Source organism: Urocampus carinirostris, chromosome 13 (genome assembly GCF_059441175.1).
Source record: "Urocampus carinirostris isolate Australia breed hairy pipefish chromosome 13, RoL_Ucar_1.0, whole genome shotgun sequence".
Lineage (NCBI taxonomy): Eukaryota > Metazoa > Chordata > Actinopteri > Syngnathiformes > Syngnathidae > Urocampus > Urocampus carinirostris.
In genome coordinates, this window is record NC_142361.1 from 16,232,140 (window position 1) to 16,259,611 (window position 27,472).

The following is a 27,472-nucleotide window of genomic DNA, read 5'->3' on the forward strand; positions in this document are numbered from 1 at the left end:
ACATACAATGAATTGCATTTTTGTAATATATTTTGGTATTACGTGATTTATTTGTATGTTCATTTATATATATATTCTATATTCATACATTACTTTTACATGCGGCAAGATCGGTCCTGCATGGGATATGTCTCCTATGACAATGCAAACGATAAACCCACTTAAGATCTTTCTGCAGATAAACTAAACTAATCTGTAACTATGGCTCCACATTCCTCAGGTTGGCCTCTTAGTGCGCATGTGTGTGGGAGGCATAAAATCAGAGGAAAGAACCCTGACCGCCACACACACCAAGAGACACTCAAGACTGCTTGTGCATTCAAAGTAAAGTTATCAAGGACATGGAGCTAGGCAACGTAAATTCGACTTTCCAGGATGAGGAAGACCGCAAGCCTTTGGAGGACATCACCGCTGTTTCTGTGCAGCCGGAAGCGAAGCTGGTGGATTCCCCTGATGAGGAGTACACGCAAATCAAGCCATATGCCGGCATGCCCAAAGAGGTTCTCCTACTTTACTCGTCGAAGGCATGCTACCGAGTCCCGCGGGAGATCCTTTTCTGGCTGATTGTGGTCTGCACGCTGACTCTGTTGGCCCTCACCATCAGTGTGGTGGCATTTTCACCCAGCTGTCTCAGCTGGTGGCAGGTGTCCCCCATCTATAAGGTTTACCCTTGCTCATTCAAAGACTCGGATGGAGATGGAGTGGGAGACCTTAAAGGTCAGTTGGCGTTGTAGGTAATCAAAGCGGTGAAATGAAAAATTCGCATTTTTACTTTAAAAGAATAGTGTATATTATTTGACCACTAGATTATGCTGTATAGTGTAGTGCAGGGGTTGGCAAAATGCTTGATTTGCAGGCTACATTGGGTTATAAAAATCATTTTTATTTTTTCTTTCTACGGATACAGTCCGGAATCAAATACCACAGCAATACATGAGGGAAAAAGAATGTAGGCCAGGGTTCACCAACCTTTTGAAGCTAAAAGCCACTTTTAAAATAAATTAATGGTCTTTTTTTTGTAATTATATAATCGTACTATACAACAGAATTGGAAGGGTTCTCTTTTCAGTGCAAAGAGCAATGTAGGGAGCTGCTGGCTAGCTGCACACTAGCTTTGTGGATCCTAGGAATGAGCCAGGTTTTTGTGATGATTAATGAAATGGTTTCCCAAACTTGTAGCTCCAGCCATCCATTTCATGTGTACTGGATCTAATGTTGGTGGAATACAGGCTCGGCCGGGGTGGCTTGTGCTGTTACGTAGCCGGTCCAGTAGGCTGGACTTGCTTTCCAACAATTCGTAGGGGTGTTGTCCTGATGTTTAATTTTTTAATTTTCAAAAACATTTGATCAAATTGGTTTTGAAACACTCAAAATTAAAAAACAAAACAAAAATGATTTCCTCTAAAGCAATTTTTGGAGTACCAATAGCAGCAAAATTTCAGACAAATATGTCAGCTCCCCTTAGGTCAGTGACCTTCAAAAAGTAAGGCAGGCCCCAATTAAGGGGTCGCGAGGCTCGGTTAAGTGGCTTACGGGAACTTTTTAAAAAAAATTCCCAGAATAAAGTGAAGTTGCACCTCCACCACACTAGGGGGATGTGGTGTTCACAGTGGTAGAGTGTCTTGTTTACATTTAGCCTCCATGCAGTGCATTAGGCATAGAGTATAAACATTGAGTATGAAGTGTAGCAGGCCCTAAAGTGACCCCATGAAATAAATAATTAACATGTAAGCGGAAACAGAGGCAGCAACCTTCGAGGAAGATGAGCAAAGACCGATGTGCTTGCTATGTTAAGAATGTTGACAGCGAACAGCACTGAGCCAAATAAATTGAGGTGTCACTCAACCCCTAATGTTCCGACGGCTTGCTAGACTTTTGCTAAACAAATACTAGTTGTACAATGTCACCAGTTACTGAAATACGTCATGCCATATACCTTTTGAAAGCTGAAACTCTTGTGATTCAAGATATAACCATCTTAGATACTCATCAGAAAAACATCACTATCAGTCTGAAACAAGATATCCGAAAACTGTGAAGATGGCGTAACTCACCCAAGACGTCCTTTTGCAACCATCAAATTCACTGAAAGCACGCAACCATGGCCCCCTTACATCCGCAAGAGTCCAGTGAATCCAACCGTGTAAAATATTTCCTTCAAAACATGATAAGACCGATAAACAGAAACCCGCCTAAAAGCGTGTCTGCTTCGTTGGACGGTGCTTATTGAAATGTGGGAATCACCAGTCTTGGGCAAGCCCTCACTCAGACATTTTAATCTGTTGAAAAAACTAAGATCACAAACATGAAACAAACGTAATGTAATTTCAAAGTGCAACAGATTGGCATTCAAAAACACTAAAAGAAATTAAAAAAAAAAACATTGCAATGGTCTGTCAATGTTACTTTTATAGAGCAAGTGCAGGCAAATAAATATGGTATCACTCAATTCAGCGTGAAAAAAATGGAATCAGTAAATTTTGAGAAAATAAGGACACACCCAGTCAATTTCCTTTCCCTAATTGGATACCTGACTTAGATTACATTTTCTTTTTAATCAGCGGTTAAAAAATGTGCAGTTGTCACACCTTGGACGGCTCCTGGATTAAGAGGCAAGAATCATGGCTCTATCAGGAGAAATGTCTCTTGAGACCAAAGACATGATCGTCAAACTTCTTGAAGAAGGTAACTACTCTTATGGTTGCCAAAGATGTGGGCTGTTCACAGTCAGCTGTATTGAGGATTTGGACCAAGTGCGAACAGCTGGGAAGGTTGTTAAAGGCAAGTATACTGGTAGGCCAAGGAAGACATGTAGGGGTCAAGTCAAAGAACGAAAGGCCATATGTCTTGAAAACAGGAAATGCACAACAAGACATATGGAAAGGATATGAAAGGAAGCTGGATGTGACAGAACTGTGCAAAATTGCCTAAAGGAAATTGAATTTTCATCTAGGAAAGCTTAAAGGAAACCAGCGTTGACGCTTAAGCATAAAAGAACAAGACTGCAATGGACAAAGGAGAAGCAATCATGGATTGTGGATGACTGGATGAAGGTTATCTTCAGTGACGAGTCTCAAATCTGCATTGGACAAGGTGATGATGCTGGAACTTTTGTTTGGTGTCGTTCCGGTGAGATTTACATGTATGACTGCCGCAAGAAAACATCAACATTCCCACAGTCCTTAATGATATGGGAATATTTTGGACAGTTTTTTTATTCATTCAATTTAAAAAATGTTTGGGGGTGATTAGCTCATTTTCTAAGATGACAATGCATCATGCCACAGAGCAAAAACTGTGAAAGCATTCCTTGGAGAAAGACGCATCCAGTCAATGTCATGGCCTGCAAATAGCCTAGATCTCAACCCAATTGAAAACCTGTGGTGGAAATTGAAAAAAAAAAAAAATTCAACAGCAAGGCTCCGACCTGCAAAGATGATCTGGCAACTGCAGTCAAAAAGAGTTGGAACCAGATTGGTGAAGGATACCGTTTGTCACTCAAGTCCATGCCTCATAGACTGCAAGTTATCATAAAAGCCAAAGGTGGTGGAACTAAATATGAATGATATGTTTTGGTTGTTATTTCTTTGTCTGTTTTTCATGATTCCATTATTTTTTTCCTCAGAAGGTAGTGATTCTATATTTATTTCCCTGCACTTGCTCTATAAAGGTAACATTGACTGACCATTGCAATGTGTTTTATTGTTTCTTAATGCCAATGTTGCATGCCTTGCTTCCAACCTCTCACGATAGTTTCATGTTCGGGATCTGAGTTTTTTCTACGGAATAAAATGTCTGAGTGAGGGCTTTCCCAAGACTGATGATTTCATACTTTTTGCTAGGGCTTGTAGGAGAAACCGAATCAAATGAGGATTGACATGTTGGTGAACCAACGAAAATATAAACATAATTTTATGCCATTTTCCGGGGGCGCATTCAAATCAGAGCGTAAAATAACGTGGGCCATGCAATCCGTGATTCATTCAAGCTAGCTCACCTGTTTTCCAGCTAAGACGCCCATGCTACACTTACCTGCAAGCGAGAGTGAAAACCTTCTGTTTCTGTGTGTACTAACTTCTCATTGTTGGTCGCACTCGCAGCAATTAATTCACTTTGGGACAAACCTTCTTACCGTCCAACTTCGGTTCAAGAACAGCATTCAATTTACTTTGGGTCTTGGATTGCGATTTTAGGCGAACTGTACAGGAACGGTAAGATTTTACAACCCAATCACGCTGAGTTTTCTCCAGATATGTGCCGAAGGGCATAGACTTGGCATGGATGGAGGTGATTTGTTACCATCAATGTTGAGAAACCTTTGTCCCCCTAATATTATTATGTAATCACTTAAAAAAAAAGATCGATCTTGGAAGCGGGTGTGATAGGATTTCTTCTTCTGAGGGGGCGTCACAGAATATAATTGAAAAGCACTGTTTTAGGTGATGCTCATGTAACAAAAAAAAAAACAATACATGTTAGTATGATAAGTAATAAGTATTTTTTTTGCCTATAATTGAAATCTATAGTCTTTTTTAATTAAGTTTTTACTTTTTACCTCTAGGAAGCGCAAAGTAAAACACACTGTCCCTTCACGACCAAAGAATTTTTGCAAATATATACTGTAAATGCTGACATGCATCATTTGTGTGAAGGCATTCAGGAAAAACTGGACCATTTCGACTACCTGAACATCAAGTCTGTTTGGATCAGTCCCTTCTACCGCTCTCCCATGAAGGACTCGGGCTACGACGTTCAGGATTTCCGGGCCGTCGACCCGCTTTTCGGGACCATGCAGGACTTTGAGGACCTCTTGGCTGAGATGCACAAATTAGGTGAATGCCTTAACCAGAACAAAACCGTGTCGGGAACGTTTTGCATCATGTGACCGATCCCACTTTCACTAGGTTTGAAGCTCATCATGGACTTCATTCCCAACCACACCAGCGACAAGCACCGCTGGTTCAACCTGAGTCGCGCCAGAGATCCGCACTACGATGACTACTACGTCTGGGCTGATTGCAGCCCGACAGAACCCAAGCCCAATAACTGGGTATCTTTGAGTTAACCAATGCAATATCACCATAAATTCTGGACTACAGAGCGCATCGTCTGAAAAGCAGCTCGCTTTAGTTTAAGAACGAAACTCAATTTTGTCTTCGTACCGAATTTAAAGCCGCTGTGCTAAACCGCCATGAAAACGGACTCGTTCACATCCATTTCTTAGCACATATTTACCACTGCGCTGAGAATCCCCCGCGAATGAGGCCTGCATCAAATAAAATGTTTTGCAAGCCCTTTATTTCCAGACACCAGCCCCAGGGCAGCCATACGGTTGAGAATAGTGCCATATTGCAACCCAGACATGATTTTTGTGCTGTTGTAATTGGTGGTTACCTGCATTCGCTTGTTATTGTTCCTTAAAGATTAAAGGAATCCTCAGTAACCTGACATTAGTGATTTGATGAATAAGTCAAGTCAAGTCAAGTCATCTTTATTTGTATAGCCCTAAATCACGAAGAGTCTCAAAGGGCTTCACAGATTATTACACTATATTACACAGAATATTTTTCAGCCGACGAGAAGAGTAGGTTATTCATATGCTATGGAGTAGTCTCCTGCTGTTCAATTCAATTGTATTAACTGAGGACTTGTGGGGGAAAAATTTAAAATATCATGAGGACTTTATCAAAATTTTAAAAAAGGACTGTCAAACCTCCTGTTTTATTTTATATGAATAATTATTGTATGAGAAATTAAATCTGACGTCACTGTGGTGTTTGTTTTTAAATCGCATACGTTTTAGAAAAGAGCAGCTTGCTGCTTTCCTCTGTGCCGCCACAAAAAAATAAAATAAAAAATAAATCATAATCTGCGACATATTTAAAGCCACAATATAAAAACGTAACAAAAAAGTAGCGTTTTTTAGTCCGTAATTTACGGTAATCAGAATATTTGACGAGATGTCCGCTCTTTTTTAAATCTTTTCCTCCCTTTCCTTCAGGTGAGCGTTTATGGAAACTCCGCATGGACGTACGATGAGGCCCGAGGGCAATGTTACCTGCACCAATTCCTCAAAGAGCAACCGGACTTGAACCTACGCAACCCGAACGTTCGCCAGGAAATGCTTGTAAGATAGCAGCGGCGCTCGTCTATATGTGAGATTTCACTAGAAAACCTTGCTCAAAACATTAGCTCATGGGCAAGCTCTTTCGGAAGTCTGAGAACTTCTTGATCCATTTATTTAAGTGTCTTTGGAAGATAAGGGTAACCTCTAGCCATGGAGTAATTTCTTTCTCGTTGCATGGACTTTTTTTTTTTTAATAAAGGGGAATTGTCTATTTATGTGCATTTTGAGTGTATTACTGTGCTGTGCATCTGCAGAATGATGCATGCAATTCTCTAGTCAAGTCAAGTTGATGTTTATTTGTGATGCCTTTAATCACATGGAGTTTCAAAGGGCTGCACAGACCACATATTATTGCAAACTACACACTATTATTACACCATCCCCTGATCTAAAACCTACATGAGGGCAAGGAAAAACTGAAAAACCTCAACATGAGGAAAATGAAGAAACCTTGAGAAGGGACCGCACATTAGGTAATCCCCCTTCCAGGATGACCAGGCTGCAAGGGATAACAAATAATACACAGATATTGTCAACAGGAAATATGGGTCATTCATAAGCAATATAAGCATAATCTTGCTTTGTCAATCAAATCACAAGACTTAGGTTAATTTATTTGGTGCCATCTTTGTATGGATCGTTGTCAAAAACAGAAAAACTCGTCCTAGCACAATCACTTGACTTGTCTTTACTGATATAAATAAAATTACACATTAACTTGAGTTTGTATGGTTATAACTCGCATTCGAGCAGCTCAAAGTGCAAGCGTGAATTGCCCCTCTTGTCATTTTGTCGCAGGATATCATGCGATTCTGGCTGGACAAAGGAGTGGACGGTTTCGGGATGAATTCAGTGAAGCACCTGCTTGAGGCCAAACATATGAGGGATGAACCACTGGTGGACCCTAATGAGCCTCTAGTGAGTTTTACCACAATATTAGAAAAAAAATTAAGTCATTTGCCCTTCGAGATATCGCCTCTTTTTGGATTGGAGACATTTGGGCGGATTGACTCTGCAAAACTATCGGGATTGCATTCTTGTCCACTATAGTGCGATGACTCCTCAGTCGCACAAACACAAAAGGACCTCACTTAGCCTGTTTTTTGTCGCATAATACAGCTGATCAGAGGATGGCTGCTATCAATGGTGACATCTTGTTATGGCCACAAAAGATGCAAGCTTAAGATGTGACACTTCGAGTTGTAAATGCTGTTACAGCAGAACCTAAACTGGTGTCTTTAATCATTTATTTTTTATGAAGGTACACACATTCCCGCACAGGTACACTCACACATTTAAGGGTGTCATTAAAAGATCCAGTCATCATTCTAGAATCAATTTGCAACCATACTTTGACCTGGTGACATCTGTCTGAATTTTGTTTTATTGAATCCTATACACAAGGTAACATCGTAATATTCTGTTCGGCACTTAAGTGTTCTCCACATACTTGTCAGCACTCTCAGGATGTTTAAGTTTCTAAAAACAGTCACAGAAGATTAGTTGAAGATTTCATAAATCAATCAATCCACTAGGAACAAACACTCAAAATCAAAATTTGGATCAAATAGGACTATGTCAAAGTCAAGGGCCCCAGGTCAGATCTGGCCCCTTGTGTGAAGTTTGCATGTTCCCCCGGTGCTTGCATGGGTTTTCTCCGGGCACGCCGGTTTCCTCCCACACTCTAAAAACATGCATGTCAGATTAATTGGCCGGTTCTAATTGTCCCTAGGTGTGAATGAGCTAGTGAGTTGTCTGTCTCTGTGTGCCCTGCGACTGGCTGGCAACCAGTTCAGGGTGTCCTGCCCACTGCCAGAAGATAGCTGGGATGGGCTCCAGCACCCGTACTGAGGATAAGCCGTGCAGATAATGGATGGATGGATATTGGAACATAGTCGTTTTCGGTTGGTTCACTAGGCTCTATGCATCATATAAAAATGTTTTAACAATTAGAGGATGGCTGGTAGCTTAAATTTTTATTTACTCCAACACCCCTGTTCTAAATTGTTTTGTACAAAATCGCCTAACATTTTGGGGTGCTTCAATATAATTAACTGTTTGCTATGGTTGTCGTTTTGGACAATAGCACACCTTTTTTTTTTACAATCCGACCTAAGTAATTTTGTTCCTTTTTTTCCGAAAATAGTAAGAAAATGACCTATTTTTTCTTTTTCTGTAAAATACAACCTAAGTTCTTAGATCTATAATCAACAATCAACAAAAATACACAATTTTGGAGGTTGCTTTGTACAGTTCGACCAACATTTTAGTATGGTAGACCAAAACTTCAGGATTTTTTGGGGTACTTCGAACAACCTAATTTTTGGGGGAGTTGAAAAGTGAATGGCCCAATATTTTGGGCGTCATTCTAAACAATGGGATATCATTTTTGAGGCTTTTTTTGTAACAAGCAAAACCCCCAAAAAACAATATTAAGGTTTGTATTATAATAGCATATATTTGAAGCTTTGGGGGTCTTTGTACAAAATAGCTCAAGTAATACTGATAATACGGAATAGAGTCCATTGCCCTCTTATCCAAATTGGATTGCTGTTTTAGTGTTTTGCATTTGGTTGGTGACTAATTTAATGCATGTCTTGCTTCCAACCTCCAACATCAGCTGGAATAAACTCCAGTGTTACACTCCCTGTCCAATCAAGACATGTTTTATAGAAAAAAAGATACGAGTGGCTATAACAGACTGCTGCATCCTTTACTTAACCACAAGTCAATGACTTCTGAGCAGGACCTCCACCATGACTTCACCACCACTCAACTTGGTCTTCATGATCTGCTGAGGGAATGGAGGGCACACATGGATGTCTTCAGCCGAGAACCTGGCAGATACAGGTACAGTGGTCGCGTGATTCATTTTCACAATATGTGAAATGTAGTGACGCCATCATGGAAATATAACACTAGAAATATATTAAATGGTTATATTTGTTCTGTTTTAACACTTTTTCATTGAACTTCACATTTTGGGGATTTTTTTTAAAATCCCTAAATTTTCGCTTCTTATATTATTAATACAAATACTATGTGACTTATTATGATGCTGCGCGTCTACAGATGCAGAGTGAGGCACACAATTCTCTTGCCGCAAGGATTCCGATTTGACGCACACCTCAGCCCCAGTATTTTTTGTCTTGTTGCATGTGTCGTTTTCATAACGGAAGATAAGCTAGCTATTGATGAATTTATTTAAAAGCAGTACGTAATGTATTACTGTGCTAAACGTCTGTGGATGCAGAGTGAAGCATGCAATTCTCTTGCCTCACAAGACTGAGCAATTATGAGACCAAGGATTCTAATTTGGTGCACACCTCAGCTCTACACAATAGAATTAGTGATAGTATTACCAAGCTAATATCAGGTCAAGACATCCAGTATTTTTGGTTGTTGCAAGAACTTTGTTCATAATGGAAGGTTAAATATCTCATCTCATTCTCATCTCATTAGCCGTACCGCTTATCCTCATTAGGGTCGCGGGGGGGCTGGAGCCCATCCCAGCCATCTTCGGGCAGTGGGCAGGGGACACCCTGAACTGGTTGCCAGCCAATCGCAGGGCACACGGGGACAGACAACTCATTCGCTCATTCACACCTAGGGACAATTTGGACCGGCCAATTCACCTGAAATGCATGTTTTTGGAATGTGGGAGGAAACCGGAGTGCCCGGAGGAAACCCACGCAAGCACGGGGAGAACATACAAACTCCGCACAGAAAGTCTGGAGCTGGATTTGAACCCACGACAGGTTCCCATGACATGAACTGTGCCGCACAAGCGCTAACCACTGCGCGGTTAAATATCCATTCAATTTTATTTTTGAACACCACGTGTTGTGTCTGTGTTCCAGGGTGATGGTGACAGAGTCGTATGACGGAACCGAGGTGGATAAAACCATGATGTACTATGGGACGCCTCTGGTTAAGGAGAGCGATTTCCCTTTGAATTTATACCTTCTGGACTTGCCTCTGAACAGCAGCGGCCCGTGGGTCAAACATCTGGTGGATCTCTGGATGGCCAACATGCCCACCGGACACTGGCCCAACTGGCTGGTGGGTAGAACATAATCCTAATTCTTGTTTTTAAACGCGACACGGTCACGGTTTGTTTTCTGTGGCACAGATGGGAAACCACAACACGGCTCGCGTGGCTTCAAGGGCCGGTCAGAACTACACGCGGGTCATCAACATGCTCCTGCTCACACTTCCTGGGACCCCAAGCACGTACTATGGCGAGGAGATCGGCATGGAGGACGTCAACGTGACTGAGACTCAAATTCTGGACCCGGCAAGCACATACAACGCGGTAAAGTCATTGGATTTTATTTGCGAACAAAAACAGACACACGTTTAGAGGGATTGCCCGCGGCCATTTCGCACAAATGAGGTGAAAAAATACACGTCAATAAAAAAAACTGTATCTTAAACATTCAAAATCAGGGGTGGGAATACTACGATCAGAAGGCCAATGTGACCCGTCAGACTTCAGCCTGCCCAACTAAAATGGAAAAAAATATTATGACGATACATTGTATGTAATGGTAGATAAACTAATACCAACAAGCATAATGACCCGACATTGCTTAGCTCCGAGTTTCCAGGTATTCTACTTGGGCGAGGTTGTCGGGGGCCATGGTTTATTAACAGAGCACTCGGTAGCCACTACGGAACGCCAAAGAGCTGCATGAAGCTCCAGAGCTGCTTGTATACGAAATATGTTTATCAGTTTTGTTGGTCATTATTGAGGGTGTCTTGACATGAAACCTGGATAAAGACACTTGCAGAGGCCTAAAGTACAACTGTGTAAATTGTGATTTATAATGTACTTTAGATTAGATAAATAAATATATATTTTTGGGCGCTAGCTTTGTCCCCAGTATTCTTTTGTATCTCTACTATTAAATTACAGCAGAAATACACCCAAAAACTTACCAGGGACCTAATACAGTATATTATTTAACATTCTACAAAAATACTTCTACAACAATTTTACAATACTATAATTAAATTACATTTAAGGAACAGGTGTTATTTAGTCTCCTAGAGATAAAAAACAACTAATATTGAATGAAAGAATAAGAAAATATACTTTGACTATCATACAAACATGCATTTTTTAAAGGGACATTGTGTATTATTTACCATTTATTGTGGTAAAAAAACTTGATTCATTAAAAAAGCAATAGTGATTTTAATAATGAGAAAATGTCATGAACTTTTATATAAAAGTGCATTTAAAAGAAAATACTTTTAAGTCGAGAACATTGTATTTTATCTACGTAACCTGAGGTAGCTGACATGATTGTCTGGCAACTCGTTGCTAAGTACGTATAGCGACAAAAGCTGGGCATAGAAATAACAAAAATTGTGCGGTTTGGTTACTTCGAGCCTGTAGTTTGTATTATTCCTTATTCTTTCTGGCACTCAAATGCAATACACAATACAGCGACATCTAGTGGTCAAATATTACAGTGTTCCTTTATTTTGCAACAAAACATTCAATGGTTCCGGATGCATTTCAGTCGTATATCAGTAACCGACTGTGGAATCTCTACGTAATTTGTAGTAAATCATCTCACTCATGGAAGTATTTTGATGCAGAGTGCCAGCGCTGCTCCTCAGCGATCTCCAATGCAGTGGAGCGCTGAAACCAACGCCGGCTTCAACAACAAAACCAACTCGACATGGATGCCCTTGCATCCTGACTACAGCATTGTCAACGTGGAGGTATGCACAGTCTCTCCAAACGCATTTCGTGTTCACAGAGCGTCCACGTGGTTCGTACATCCTTTCCGTGGCCAAAATTGAAGCATGTTTAAAGTCAGGGCAGGTTTATTTGTGTGGCCCTTATCACAAAGAGTCTTAAAAGGCTGCACAGACCACCATCATTTTTTCCATCTTTATGGACTTTCAAAGCCAGTTTTCCAATTTCTAGGGTTCCTGCAGGTGCTTGAAATCGTTGAAATGCTTGACTTTTAATGCTGTGCTTTTAAGGTTTGAAAAATGCTTGAATTTTGAGTTAAGTGCTTGTAAATGCTTGATATTGATGCTTTGTTTCTCAGTAGTTTGAATTGCTCAGAAATAAATGGGTAAAGAAAATGTCGCGATCTTGCTGCTTGCACATATTTTGTGCTTAATTGAGATATTATCTACAATGAACTAGCTTTTTCTGTCAATTGATTGGTATAAACTGACATGAACTCCACCATTCTCCTTCAACATAATGCAACTTGGCTGGGTTACACTTGTAGGGTGTGATGACGCTTCATATAACAACGCTGCCATCAATCATAAGGGAAGAAGAAATGCAATGGCAAAGTAAAACCACCAGAGAGCAGTGTAGGTATAATTTTTAAGCAGAGTAGTATGTTTTTTCTTCATTGAATGTGTGTTTTAGTGGTAAGATCTTAATTCCTAACCTGAAATGTTAAAATGTCAATACAGTAATTACATTCGGATTTGGGATTGGAATCTCTCTCGCTACATTTTCCGTTTTTTTTTTTACGTTATCCACACGTCATTGTGCTTTATTTTTTTCTTTATGGAGGACGAATGTCAGGTTCAAAATGATGTCCACAAGAAATAACTTTCAAATTCAATTTAAACTCGTTTATTCAAGTAAAGCAAGCACATTGAAAAAAGGCAAAATTTTGTTCGTGGATTGCGATGAAATAATCCCACAGACTGAAGCGTGAGCCTACTTTTTATACTGTTTAATAGATTTCTTATTGGAGGATAGAGTAAAACACGTGCACGTAAACGCATTCCGATTGGTTTAGGCAGCAAACACACATTCAAATCCAGTGCACAATGTTGGTCGCCAGATGGCGTGAGTGCCTAAAAAAAGATACATCACAGTGGTTTATTGTTTGCACATAGATAGGAGTCTAGGGAAAATTACCGGTGACCTCCAAGTTGTGGAAACAGAGTTCAATCGGCTTTGGGAAAGTTATGCTCTTGTCCTTGGGTTGTATGGGTGTCCTGAAAGGAGTTCTGTGCACTTGTTTGATAACAGATAGGGCGCTTCCAAAGCTGTAGAAACAACGGTCCTTTGGCCTGGAAAACCTACGTTCCCGACCCTGGTGGCGCTCGCTCCGGAAAATTACTCGAAAACGCAACCGCGCGATTATTGAGTTAATATAAATGTATATAAGTATTGTAATATAGTATAAAAGGCACACCTAGACCATAATTTCCCTTACAATAAGCGATAGATTATGTCCCCTTCTCTTACCTTTAGCGTGGTCTATTGAGTCAGAATGCCAAGAAACATGGCAACAATTTCACGTGCTTACAAGCACTTTTCAAACCTTGAAAAGACAAAATTCAAGCATTTTGAAGGAATTCAAACACCCGTACAAACCCTGTATCCACCTGTTTCGACCAGGTTCAGAAGCAGGACGAAGGATCGGTGCTGTTTCAGTACCGCCGCTTGAGCAAGCTACGTCTTTCGTCGGTTCCTCTGCAACGGGGCTGGTTCTGCTACGTCCATGCTCACGGCGACGTCTTTGCCTACCTGCGGGAGCTAGACGGGATGGACAGTGCTTTCCTCCTGGTGCTTAATTTTGGCCGCCAGTCGGCCACCACCGACCTCTCGGCGGTTGGTGTTCTGCCGGAGCAGCTGCAGGTTCTGATGAGCACTGACCGGGCCAATGACGGCAAAGAGGTCTACAAGTCCGCCATTCCAACCGAACCAGGAGAAGGTTTGATCATCGAGTTCTCCACTGGCCATCACTTTAACACCGACCATCCGGATTTGTGTTACATCTCTGACAAGGCCTGTTATTTGAGCGTCCTGGATCTTCTCTATACATGCTAAGATTATATCTCACTTTATAAGAAATCACTACAAGCGGTCACATCCTCTGCCCAAAAAAGGTTACCTCTTCCTCCTGCTCAGAGGACGAGGAGGTTGCAGGTTCAACTCCTTGTAGACAAACGCTAGCTGGAGGGCCTCCTGTGTTGCGAAGGAAAGACAGTTTGTCAACAAAAATAAGCTAAATATGACATGATAGATGTAGGACAGACTTCCCTAATCTTGGTTGAGTACACCTGATTTGTGTTTAGTATTTTCCTTGTTATAATCCAATTCTGATTGATGAAAACACTATTGATTACTGTAATGTATTATTCCATTAAACTTAAGAGAACATGTCATCTGAAATGCCAATTTTTTTCAGTTTTCTGCCTAAAGAGAATTTGACATTTTCAAAAGACAATATTGAATCTTGGCCATTCCTATTGACAGTTATTGTGTTGATGAAATAGTCAATATTAGCGTTACTCTGAATAATGGCTTACTAACCTGGTCTACTTTCCACCCTGATTTTCTTGTAATGGCTCTTTTGCCCGACTTAAAGGGACAGTGTGTATTCATTGATCACTAAATGTCGCTGCATTGTGTAGTGCTATTAAAAACGAGAGTTAAAAAGCACAAGCACTATGGAGACTCAGTGACCGACCTCACCATTTTTCATTCACATTTTTGCACGTTTTTTTGGGGTACCCGTAGCAGCAAGATACCCGGCAATTATGTCATCCCCCTCTAGGTGAGGCTCATGTTATGTCAAATAAATGCAATTTTTTTGACCAATGAATATTTAAAAATGCACATTTAAATGATGGTTCTTCTGCAAAGTCTTCAATATAAATATTTTTTGAATGAACCTTTTTTATAACTAGGAGACGCTATATAATACACACTGTCCCTTTAAGGAAAGTTTTAAATCAATTATTTCTTATTTTTGATGTTAACATTTCATTTTTATATATCCAGTTGATTATTCATTAAAATACATGAATAACTCGAATAAAAATACAAAAATACGCAAAGCCTTTTAACGTTTACAGCACAAAGGCAAAGAACATAACTTCATCGCCACAAAGTGTGTTTGTTGGGATCAAGAGGTCGCAGTTTCAATTACCGGCTCCTCCGTGTTATATGTCGAAGTGTCCTTGGGGAAGACACTGAACCCCTAATTGCCTTGCATGGCTGACACTGCTATCAGTTTGCTAGTGTGTATAAAAGGGAAAAGTGTGAAGCACATTGTAAAGCGCTAAATAAATGCAGAGCATTTACATTTAATGCGTATTATATATTAATATGAATAAAACAGGCCTACTCTAAATTTCTGAATGAAAGAGTTTCCCCCAGTGATTTAGGTTGCCAAGAACCACCTCATCTCCGGGTAGCGCGCTGACGCTTTACACTGAAAAATAACAGCGACCAAACAATGAAGGTGCTTTTTCTGAGTCACGTACTGGATAACTTGTAAACCAGTACAATATCCGTATCTCTTGGGGGAGGAAACCCCTACCCAAACAACAGCCTGGGGAGGGGTGGATGCTTCCAGGCTGTACTTGCCCAAGACACACTACAGGAAGTGGTGCCCCTACGACTCAGGTGGTGCAGGGATCTGTGAGCCATGATGTCATTTGTAGCGTCCCTCCAATTTTGAAAAATGTCAGGTCTTAAAGGTCCAATTTTTTGGAACACATAAAAAACTCACCAGATCAATTCTATTTTTAATGTGTTGTAACCATAGTTTCATTTTTTGGTGGTAGCCTTCTTGGAACGTGAAGGTTTGGGTAAAGTTCAACATACTATTTGGTATTTACCTCCTCCAACGTGGACTCCCAGTCATCTGGTCGAATGTGATTGGCGCCAGCTTTGATATTCACAACTATGCTTGGTTCAGGCTCTGAAAAAAAGTACAAGGGGGAAAAAAAAATGCACATTTCAATACGTTCTTTCTACATGTCCGTCTCATCCTGCATCCACCTCTCACTTTCTTCTGCCCTCTCATCCATTCTCTTTGAATTCTGATGATCTTTCCCCCCAGTGCCTTGACCCCGCCCGCCTCCCCATCTCGGCAGTCGTGGCTGTTTCACAAGCGCGGTCTTGACCTTGACAGCTCCCAGTCTGTGAGGTCTAATCTCTGGCTCTGATACACTATCTCTTTACCATGCTAATGGGCCTCAGCCGCCCGCTCTGAGCGCCATCAGCACTTTATCAAATAGACTCCAGAGAGGCGAGATTATGCGTGCAGAGGCGGACAACCCCCGCCTCTCTTGCGGCGCTGTGGGCGTATGAACAACCGAAGACGGGCGATGCCATGGGGTCCGATTAGAAGCAAGAGGAGGGGAAGAGCCGGTCTGAGGGGAGATGAGTGCAATTAGCAAGCGCGCGGCCGCCTGCCTGAAAGGTGACCTCCGCTTACGTCGGCCGTGAACTTCAATTACTTGTGTGATGGACGTCTGACATGTCGTGAATGGGAGCGTTGACGTCCCATTAAAGTACACAAGGGCATGCGTGGGCGTATTCACTGTACAGCAGAGGTGGGTCGTCAGGGCCTGTAAGGCTTTCTCTTTTGACCTAAAAATGATCTCAATCATGTGATGTTGATTGGGTTTCGTCATTGAATACTTATTAAATAATTCCAAATTTGCTGTCATCTTCCTTTCTTTGCTTTTCCCCTGGTTGCACTGCTTCAGGATGTGTGTTTTCATATTTAAGTATTTAACCTATCACGTTTCAGTTATTACTTGTTGCCAGGGTCTGAAATCTACCTAGGGCCCTTCAAAATAAATTATCGAGGCCCTGTTGCAGAAAATAAATGTCAAGAATGCTGTTTGCTTTAACCAATCAGATTATGAGTTAGCGAAAACAAGACATTTTAGCTGGTGTAGGAAAAAGGTCAGCATTTTCACGTACTATGATTGGCTAGGGTGTTCTAATGTGATGGTGCCAACCACTGTTAAACTTGAAGAGGACTAAAAAGAATGATTGGCTAGTGATAGATTGTCCTTGCCAGAGCTAGCAAACTATATTTGAAGCAAGCTGCTCAAGCAAATATATTGTTGATTTAATAGTCGTTTTGTCAACCCACAATGGCTGAAGGAGAATAATACATGGATCTGGTTGCCGATTTACTGTCAAAGTGGGGTAAGCAGGAACTCTCCTTTCGGGGGACACGATGAAAGTGTTGAATCCAAACACAAAGGAAACTATTTGGAGCTTCTTTCTCTTGTTGTTGAGAGAAGCACATATTTACATTACCACCTGTCCACTAATAAGTGAAGAAAGGGAGCAGGGTTTTATGTACGAATTTTTTATCATAGGTGCATGTCCACTGAGAGGGAGGTAAACTGAAACTAAAGATCCAGAAAGCACATTTATTTGTGCGATACAGCAGCAAATAAGTATTTAAACCCCCAGCTATATCGCACAAATAATTCGTTTAAAAAAATCATGCATTGTGATTTCTGGATCTTTCTTTTTAGTTGATCTCTCTGACAGTGGAAATGCACCTACGGATGAAAATTTCAGACCCCTTCATGATTTCTAAGTGGGAGAATAGCAAAATAACAGGCTGTTCAAATACTTATTTTCTGTATGTGTCACAGCTGTAGCTGCAGTAAATGTTTTATAGCAATACAATGGTTAAGTGTTGGAGTGATTAAAAAATTAGCAACACTGAAGTCCTAGTTGCGAAACGCACGGCTCACCACTCCTGTACAGTAAGTAAGTCCAGCAGCTTTAGGTACGCACCTGTTTTGGCCGCTATGCGGGAGTGAGTTTGCACAGCTTTCTTAAGCTTTTCGGTGTACTTGAGGACACCAGCCAGGGGTGTCCTGTTGTCGTTAGTGAATGCTGTCAGCAGCATTGGCGGGTAGCGCTGGGAGGGTTGGGAAAGGAGGTACTAGGTATTAAAAACGGCAACATACAGCACTTCCACATTTTGCCTAGGGTTTAATACCTTATACGAATATTACATTACAAATAATCCCCCAAAATACATGAACTATCATACAAACATGTATTAATAAACACTCATAGGTCAAAAAAAATTGTATTTATTTTACATAACATGAGGCTTAAATAGAGGAAGCTGACATGATTGTCCGTCATATTGCTGCTAAGGGTATACCAAAAAACAAAAACCTTGTGAAAGACTGGGCAAAAAAATGACAAGAAACATTGTGTAATCTGGTGGCTTTGAGTCTCCGTAGTGTGTTATCTTCCTTCTGCCTCGTAGCACTCAATTTTGGTTGAGCTACACAATAGAGCAATATCTAGTGGTCAGATATTACACTATGTCCCTTTAACATAATAGTATTATTCCTACAAGCTATGAAAACAATGCAATATGTGAACATCAATAGTCATTCCGGACATCGGATGTACAGACAGTCCTCAAATACACTCTAAATCAGGGGTCTCTGACGTTGCCCCATTAGAACAGCTAAAAATAGCTCACCAGTGCTGTGTCATTGTGATTTTCTAGTAAAATCATTTTTTGGTGGTTGACCGAGTCTATTTGATCCTGCTTCCAATGATTAACATGGTAATAACAGTAACAACATAGTAATAACATGATAATTTTAAACTCTGCATAATTTGTAACAGAAAGAAGAACAGTTTGAAAGCTCCTGCTCTAAAACAAGGGTCTCCAGGTAACCCCCTAAGCATCTAGCTCCAAAATACATTAAAAACATTTAAATAAATAAATAAATAAAATTGTACATTCGAAAAAAAAATCATCACAATAGCAGAAGTTGAACGTCTATACCTGAGGAACAATGTTTTGAACCGGACAATAGGAGGCAATGGTAAGCCTGTGATGCAGGTTTTCAACAGGGTCACCCCACTCTTTCCTGTCCTCCACTGTTAGAGGCAGATCGGGATCCTCCATCGTTTCCAGCACATCCAGGAAAGGACTCTGACAAATGGAGAAAACTGACTTGGGTTTATTCCTGTAGTGGCTTTCTACATTAGTTGCTCTCTTCCATTTAAAATAATGTCTTATATTATATTATAACTAACTGAATGTAAATCAGGTTTTGCTTGACTCAAGTTCACCTGCAGCACAAGCGCCCCCATCATGTTCGACTGCCGATTGCACAGCGCCCCTATCGGGACGGCCCCGGCGCTGTCGGCGGTGAGGACGGTCTTCGAGGGGTTGGAGACGCCAATGCAGAAAAGGTGACCCAGGCACGCTTGAAGGTCTTCCACTCCTTTGGGTTTGCCCTCAACACGAGCTTGTCTGTGCCATGACAGCCCGCGCTCTCCTCCCCCTCTACGTAATTTGTCTGTCACTACATACGTTTCCATCGCATGACGAGAGAGAGTGGTGGGTGGATAGTACCTTATATGGCAGTAGGCCAGAGCCCAACCCTGCTCCAGTAGAAACCTTTTCAGCGGGCAGAACTGCATGTCCAAGTCTCGGCCGTAAGCTCCGTACACATGCACAAGCATAGGCGTGTCCTTTGTGCATGATGCCCCATGAAACAGCGTCACTGGCACCATGGTCCCGTCCTACACAAATGCAATTCTCATTAACCTCAAAAAACATTTGACTTCGTATTTCACATGTTACCTCTGCGATGTCAATTTGTGCTAGAAACTCAAAAGAAACCTTTTGTGCACAAACAACTTTTTCCTACCAAAAATTCAAGAATGGTTATGCCTTTTTATGTATTTCCTGTTCCCTCCATTTATACTTTTTCAGATTCAGATTCAGATCTACTTTATTGTCATTCTAGTACACGTGTATACAGAATGAAATGTCGATACATCTGACCCGCACAGTTTCCTTGAATGCACAGATATAAATAAAATGTTGTATTGAGTTGGAGTATTGAGTACTAATAATATACTAAATAATTATGGCTATGTATAGTTTTTTACAGTAGCGCAAATAGTGCAAGAGGAGCAGCTAACCAGATGTCCAAAAAGGGCAGTCGGGTAAACAAGTCAGGTAAACAGTAACAATAACACTGTAACAATAACGCTGTAAGTACAATAGTGCAGAGAAACAGATGTGCAAGGAGTGGCTAGCTATAAAAAACTGCCAGTAGTGCAAAAAGTCAAACAAAACCAACAGATGTACAGATTAGCAGCAGTTTAGATTTACTATGTGTTATATTGACCATTTAACAGTCTAATGGCCAGGGGGAGTTGCATCAAGCAACAAACAACAGTTCTTTCCATATTGATTCATTTGAGGTGTTTTAAATAGCCCATATTATAAAGAATACGCATTTTTACATAGATTTTATCCAAAATATTTGCTTAGAACAACTCTCCTGCACAACTTCACTTTAAAAGGGACACTGTTTAATATTTGACCTCTAGATGACGCTCTATTGTGTAATGCAACTGAGAGTGCTACAGAGACAAGAAACAATACAAACTATGTGACCAAATGGCTTCATTTTTCTTCTCAATTTTCTCCCCACAGCCTTTCGCAAGGTTTTAGGGGGTAACCTTAGCAGCAAAACGCAGGACAATTATGTCAGCTCCCGTTTTGTAAACTGAATAAAGAAATCTCGAAATTGGAGTATTTTAAAATGCTCGTTTAATGATAGTTCATGTATTCTGCTTATTACTCTAATGTTGTAGTGTTTATTAATAGTTTTACCACGAGGAGGAACTAAATGTACACTGTTCCTTTAAAAATGATTGAAACATTTTTGCCTAACCCTGCCTAACCCGTAAAATGCTCCTGAAAAACACAAATTAGGAGGAACATTAATACATGAATGCAAATAAGAATACTAAAATGTACTTCACTAAAAGACATGGAAGTAAAGACAGTTCAAATATTTAAAATTAAAGTGTACTCATTAAATTCTGGCAATGATTGCCAAGTAAAGTTATGAAATGCGTTGCATTAAGTGATTGTACCTGGCTGCGGGCTTTTATCCGTGCAGTAGTAAAACTATCCCGGTTGTCTGTAAAGCGAGACGGCTCATCAACATATAAGAGGAGGCCGTCCTCGGGGCGAAGACGGTAAGATGCCGGGGGGCAGACTGGAGATGAGATTGCGAATTCCAACGTGTTGTGTTGGTCTGCAAAGTTTGGCCGCTTGGTTTCTGCCACGCACGCCCACGATGGCAGCTACAAGCGCATAAATCAATGCAGCAATAAACACTCATGATCTAAATGTTTATTTATTTTACCTGCAGAGAGTATGCTTCCGTTGGCCGGCAGAGTGGGACAACAATTAGTTCAAGCTTGTCGTCTGTGGTCATTGCAACCAATACGCAGTGGTCCCCGATCACATCCATATCTTTAAGCACACTGCCGGGGTTTGGGGTGAATACAGTAGTCCACGATGCCATCGAAGGCTCCGATAGGGGGGCTTTCATCACCTAAACGTGGAATTATGTATTATACGCACTATTTCAAGGCAGATCCCCAAAGAGTAGTCTTTAGTGAAATGTTTTTCATATATAAGGTGCACCGGACTATAAGGTGCATAGGAATAAAACTACAGAAATGGTTAGGGTTGCATGGAAATTGAAAAAGTACCTTATTTCTAATACGATCCATTAGTCGAAATATATCACTGATCATAATTAAATAACTTTGAATGGGACAAGAGTCAAACCCTGATCGGGACGGGGAGGGCGCCAGATTTCATCCACTACACCGCAAGGGATACAGACAACACATGAAAAGGCATTCGATTTTATTTCATTATTGCACTATTTTTAGTCACAGCACAAAATGTTAGTTATTAGTTATGTTATTATTGAACCGGGCCGCGAGAATCTTGCCAGCCATTAAAGTGGTCTGTGGTAAAGAAAAGGTCGGGGACCAACTACAGTATTGTATCGTCGACTCGTGAAGTCTTTACAAAGCGCAGAGGATTCTGAACTGAATGAAGTGGAAGGCATTGTGGGAAGTAATTCAGTTGTCTGAACTGAATATAGAGAAAGGCATTGTGGTAATTCCTGAAATACATGAATAAACGCATGGCCGCACTTATTGAAAACATTTGTCACTTTCAATGGTTAGTTTGAGTTGAAAAAAAGGTATATGAAATTGTACACCAAAATTCTCTGACAGGTCTGGAGTAATAATAGTCTGATAATTAGATAAGACCTAATGCCTTTTCATGACTCGTCTGTCTAAAGTGAACTAGTGAATAAGATCCGGCGCTCCTCCCACAAGGATCCAGGATCGATTCCATGGAACTGTGAACAACCGTCCATGTCTCTAGCAGCCTGTTGGTCAGGATGCAGTACTATTACCATTGCTCTCCGATTCGATTTTCCATTGCCACCATTGATATGCAATTGTGGTCTGCAATACAATTTATTGACTGATAAATAATAGCACAAATATTTTGTCCGCATATAAGGCATTTTCCATAAAATTTGGGGCAAAATTTGGGTTTTTGGGTGCGCTTTTTATTCCGGAAAATACAGCGTATATTTGTTTTACCCTATCACAGGCCAACACGCTTGTTTGATTGTTTATACCCACTCCACCTGATATTCCCCTTCGGGCCCCATGTTGGTTAGTATGACCAAGTGGCGCCGCCAGTGTTCCACGTGGTACAACAACTCGGGGTGGCGTGCTTGAACCATGCGCGGTTCCAGATGAGGGTCAGACACGTCCACCAGGCACACTTCTGAGTTGCTCCTGCTGCTGCCAACTATGCTCAGCAAGCGGCAGTCTCGAGAGAGGCACACCTCCACAAAAACACTTAGGGTGGAAATAAACACTAAATTAGAGGGTAATGCTTTGATTATACAATGAGTATGCTGAAATGAATTCCTATACAGGATGTATAATGTTTTACATTCAGCTCAAATCAATCCCAACACGCAGCTTTTGGCAATAAAGGTGACACCAGTGAAAATGCCATCTGCCACAAAAGGAATCTCTAAATGCCGTCCCTTTGAAAAGATGGGGGTTTTGGGGTTTTTAAGGGTTATTGATCTATCTTCGTTATTCATTATCCATTATCCGTTATCGGTCAGTTAATAATACGCTACAAAGCCTAGGAGCCGGGACACTTACTCTCAGCCAAAAGGCCAAGCTAAGGTCCTAGCCCTAAAGCCTTGCTGCGATCATTGCGAATGCACCGTTCCCGGAGGTACTGCAATACCGGGCCGATGCGTGGAGTGGACAGAGCAAGCTCATATTCCATCTCAACAGCAATTAAGCACAGGTCGCCAACACTTCTAGATCATCACATTCGATAGTCTGTCTTGCTGAAAGTGAATAGGTTCCGCGTTTATTATACTGTAAATGCCTAGTTTGGACATCCAGTGGCTTGCGAAACTATTTGGTCCCATTGAACTTTGTGACCTTTTGCCACATTTCAGACTTCAAACATCAAGATATAAAACTGCAATTTCTTGTGAAGCAAGATATCAGTGCATATAATATGTATAATATGGTTTTAGAATTGGACACCTGCAAAGTAGATTGCATAAGATATACCTCATGTTTGTCCATTATTTTGACTGCCATGCACTTACATCATTGTCACTATCGGCCAATAATGGTGCTGGTATTTGATTTCTACACCCTTTAGAGCAGATCTGCTGTTTGTAACCTTTGTGTAAAAAGAAAGGGCTCAGGAGAGGGATTTTAGAACAGTTGGGGATTTCTTAGGGTTGGGTTCTCTTGGCAAGGCAATAATTCATTGGTGTCTTCTTTTCTTATTATGGGTGTTTACTCAACTATTAACTTATAACCATCAGTTTAATATGTTTAACAATGAATTGCCGGAACTAGTTTAATGTTTGTTTTTTTTTAAACTTAACATGTTTCCTAAATTAACAGTATCCACTTTTTAAATATCTTCTGGGGTAACTGAAGCTCAAATTGTACGGCAGGTTATTCATTTTATTTAATAATTGTGCTGTATTTTGGTTTTCACTGGACTTTAACCTGTTTTTCAAATTTTACAATATTTTCTTATCTCATTTTTCTATAAAATGAACAAAAGTAGTACTTAAAATTAGCAAAGCTTATCATCCAGAAAACATTTTTCAATTCGTTTTAAGTTTTTCCCCCCGTTTTTCTTTTTAGTAAAATAAGCAAATTATATTATTATGTGCAATATTTTTGTTTTCATTATATTTTGCAGGAAAAACTTAAACTGTTTCATCAAACTAAATAATCAAACTATAAATAGCTTATTAAATATATTTCCCTGTACTACCTGATGAGGAGATAATCAGTATGTAAAAATAGAGAAAAAAAGATAAAAAGGGTAATCTGCTGCCAACTACTAATACGGATGAATGTTTGGTCATTTGGTTGATCACTGGGAGATATCAATGGCATGTTGGTTTGCAAAGATATAATCGGCCAATGTCCTAGACAAGGTCTTACGACACACTGGTTCAAAAACAATGGTTTATTGAATAGGTAAATTTTTTAAATACTGTTGACATTTTTCAGAAGTAACTTAATGTCATTCATAAACTGCAACACCACTGAAAGTGGCAGGCTTAAATTTTTACATACTCACTCTGACTCCGATTCCTCATAAACGCAGCGCATGTCTCTGCCGTCGTGGGTGAGGTCCAGGCGATATACATTTTGGCTCTTCAACCCTTCCTGGATGGTGTAGAACAGCACCTCATCTGTGGCCCACTCTGGCAATCCACAGTCATGTTAAATGTTTCCCGCCGTCGTTTTAATTATTTGAGCTGTTTCAAGGTCTACCAAAGCTGAAGACGTTGTCCAGTGTGAGGATGCTGCTTTGGCCGAGCTTCACAACCACGCACCTGTGTTATACATCATAAGTCCTCGTGTATTTGTAAGCAAGCAATTGACATATATGTCAATATTTCTCCTCTACACTATTGACCTTATCGTTTCTGTGTCACGAGCCTTCAGAGTGGCGGCCAGATGCTTCTCCTGTGGTGAAAGTCGAATTCTCTGCACTGTCCACTCTTGTATCTCCTCACCTGCAGGGCTGTGTCCCAGGTCAAGAACTTGCTCTGGTTTCGACTTACCTGTCAACACAATTTTGGCTTTATTACCTTATTTCTGCAGATTTAAGTTATTGTCAATGAGTGAAATGTATATTCTAACAATTTATCTCTTATTCGTTACTACAAAAATAGGTCCGTTATAAATAGCAAGATGGGATTGTGACTGCAAGTGTACTAAGAAAAAGACCATATACTATTGGTTAAAATAGTTACTTGCCATGTTACAATAAAGATTAAAGGAATAAGATTATTTTTTTATTGAATGGAGCCTTAAACATCAAAACATTCTGCACACTAAAAAAAACCCTCTTCAGAAGATTTCATTAATACACGAATATGAATCATATTCAATACCCCGCATGTAAACCTGCTTATCGCACTTTGTCCAAACACTTTTGTTCCCTGAAAATGTGAAAAAAACTAGCTACAACCCTAAAAATGTTAACATCCTACATGTAACATGACATCATTTTAAGGTTTTAGTGAGATTTAGTATGCATCATGCATTAAATTTACTTACTTTTAGTCTTTTCCACTCTGTAGATTCCACTTCCTTCGATAAAGTAGACATAGTTCAGACCGTACACCTGTGCCATCAGATGGATTTACACACCATAACTTTTTTGGGGTACATATAAATGTAACGGGGTACCACAATAATTACCACTGACTGCTCAGGTGCATTTGAGAACCTATCGTAGATTGCCTTCAAGTGACTTTTGAAACAAGGCTTCAAGTCATTGTAGCGCTTCAAATCATTACTCAGATACTGCAAGGTTGTTTCCTGAAAGCATGAAACGAATAAAAAAATTGAAAAGATAAACAATTGGGACTTTTTCAGTCTTATAGCAGTTTTTAAACGTAGCATCAGGTTTTGACCACACCAGTGTTTTTCGACCGGTGTTGTGCCTAAATCTGACTCCCCTGCAAATATCTAACTCTCCTTTGCGTGAACTATGCTTCTCAGCGCTGCGTTTCTGACACAACGTTTGTCGCAAACGTAGTGTGTATAATGTGAGGAATATTGATTAGCATGATCAAAACAAAAAAGTGATCGTAGTCTATATAATGAGTTTATTAAGACATGCAAACGTCACCAACACTGGAGGCGACACAATGTAGCTAAGCGCTAAATATTCACGTTTTCGACTAAGTTTGTTTTTCAACAGAAATATGAGAGCCGCAAGTCATGCCATAAGTATTGTACAATATGACATTTAAAAATGTTTGTCCATTTATTTAGTATCTAGTATTAGTATATGTCGCTGCCAGTCAATGCGGAGTTCCGGTCTAATCTCCGAATTGTGGGATGATGCTCCACACTGAAAAAAAAACGGTGACGAGATGCTGTAGGTGCTGTATCAGAGACAGATCCAGGACGCCTCTCCTGCTACTGGTAAACATGAAAACCAGTACTATCTGTTTGATAAGGGGGAGCAAACCCCGACCCAGAATAAAAAACAGCCTGGAGAGGGATGGGCACCGCCAGGCTGTACTTGCTGTACTCAGATTTTTGGCACGAGTGTACTGCAGGAAATTGCCTAGGTTTATGAGGTAACTAACAGTCATCCATATCAGTAAGTGACAGCAGATGTTTTTTCTTTTAATATAGTAATTATCTTCTTTTGATGTGAAGCAAGGAAGCGCATCAATTCTATTACTTATTTTTTTCAAGTTGTTTCAGATTGCACTGTAAAATGAATGAATCAGATTAAGTCAAATCCATGGGGGTTTCCATTATTTTCAAACAGAAAGAAACAGATACCATGTTAGAACGTAGTAAAAGAATTGGTTCCAGTGGCAGATATGTTTTGCTCATTTTTGTATTATTGGTTGTCATTATTCTCTATTATTCCCTGGGCGGGGCAGCACGGCGGCAGTTTTAAGGTCATGAGATCGAACCTCCTGTGTGGAGTTTGCATGTTCTCCCAGTGCTTGCATGTCAGGTTAATTGGCCGGTCCAAATTGTCCCTAGGTGTGAATGAGTGATCAAATTGTCTGTACCCGTGTGCCCTGCAACTGGCTGGCAACCAGTTCAGGGTGTCCCCTGCCCACTGCCCGAAGATGGGATGGGCTCCAGCACCTCCGCGACCCTACTGAGGATAAGCGGTGCAGATAATGGATGGATGGATACTCCCTGGGCCAGTGACTGCAAATGATAATAAACGCTATAGTGCCAACTTGGGCAGAATGATAATTTAAGCTTAATAAATAAACATAAATTGCCACGATTTTTTAAACATTTCCGACAAATGATGAGTCTCGCGTTTATTCAATTTAAAAAGGGTGCCTCGTCTCGAAAAAAAAGTTAGGAAACACTGGACCTTACTTACTTTCTTGTAGTGACGACAACAAACACGCTTCGCGACATAATTCTGCAAACATGCCCAAGAGTATGCACGCCGTGGGGCTAAACAGAGAAGAGCAAAAATAGCCATTGTGTGAATTCACAATTCATCTTCTGGAAGTCTGTGTATTAGCCGCCATTCTTCCTTAAACATACCCGGCTGTGGATGACGTAGGGTAAAAACAGGTTAGAGTAATCGAAAATCGAGTTACCACCGAGGTCGTTTCCTTAATGAAATC

General features: G+C 40.5%; 2 protein-coding genes across 2 annotated transcripts; one reads left to right on the forward strand and one right to left on the reverse strand.

Annotated features, from left to right (window-relative positions):
• The first annotated feature begins 292 nt into the window (after positions 1 to 292).
• Positions 293 to 14,217, forward strand: slc3a1 (solute carrier family 3 member 1). Its single transcript, XM_088351737.1, has 10 exons — positions 293 to 717; positions 4,653 to 4,832; positions 4,905 to 5,050; positions 6,002 to 6,127; positions 6,926 to 7,045; positions 8,874 to 8,977; positions 9,988 to 10,189; positions 10,260 to 10,442; positions 11,738 to 11,863; positions 13,524 to 14,217. The coding sequence occupies exons 1-10, from the start codon at positions 342 to 344 to the stop codon at positions 13,953 to 13,955; spliced, it is 1,995 nt and encodes a 664-aa protein (XP_088207863.1). The 5' UTR covers positions 293 to 341; the 3' UTR covers positions 13,956 to 14,217.
• Positions 12,834 to 27,373, reverse strand: prepl (prolyl endopeptidase like). The gene is made up of 15 exons (XM_088351736.1): positions 27,220 to 27,373; positions 25,551 to 25,670; positions 25,407 to 25,473; positions 24,760 to 24,907; positions 24,615 to 24,676; positions 24,418 to 24,544; positions 22,418 to 22,634; positions 21,101 to 21,292; positions 20,826 to 21,038; positions 19,285 to 19,454; positions 18,999 to 19,215; positions 18,709 to 18,858; positions 17,688 to 17,814; positions 15,755 to 15,837; positions 12,834 to 14,093 (listed from the first exon to the last, which is right to left on the reverse strand). Exons 1-15 carry the CDS (start codon positions 27,322 to 27,324, stop codon positions 14,016 to 14,018), a joined length of 2,076 nt encoding a protein of 691 aa, XP_088207862.1. The 5' UTR covers positions 27,325 to 27,373; the 3' UTR covers positions 12,834 to 14,015.
• Between the last annotated feature and the right edge of the window lie 99 nt (positions 27,374 to 27,472).

Coding starts and splice junctions, on each gene's coding strand:
- slc3a1 (XM_088351737.1), top strand. CDS start 342: ATGGAGCTAGGCAACGTAAATTCGACTTTCCAGGATGAGGAAGACCGC. Junction 5,051..6,001: donor AACCCAAGCCCAATAACTGG/GTATCTTTGAGT, acceptor CCTTTCCTTCAG/GTGAGCGTTTATGGAAACTC. Junction 7,046..8,873: donor TGGACCCTAATGAGCCTCTA/GTGAGTTTTACC, acceptor ACTTCTGAGCAG/GACCTCCACCATGACTTCAC.
- prepl (XM_088351736.1), bottom strand. CDS start 27,324: ATGGCTATTTTTGCTCTTCTCTGTTTAGCCCCACGGCGTGCATACTCT. Junction 17,815..18,708: donor TTCAAAACATTGTTCCTCAG/GTATAGACGTTC, acceptor CAACCCTCCCAG/CGCTACCCGCCAATGCTGCT. Junction 14,094..15,754: donor GGGAGTCCACGTTGGAGGAG/GTAAATACCAAA, acceptor TTCGCAACACAG/GAGGCCCTCCAGCTAGCGTT.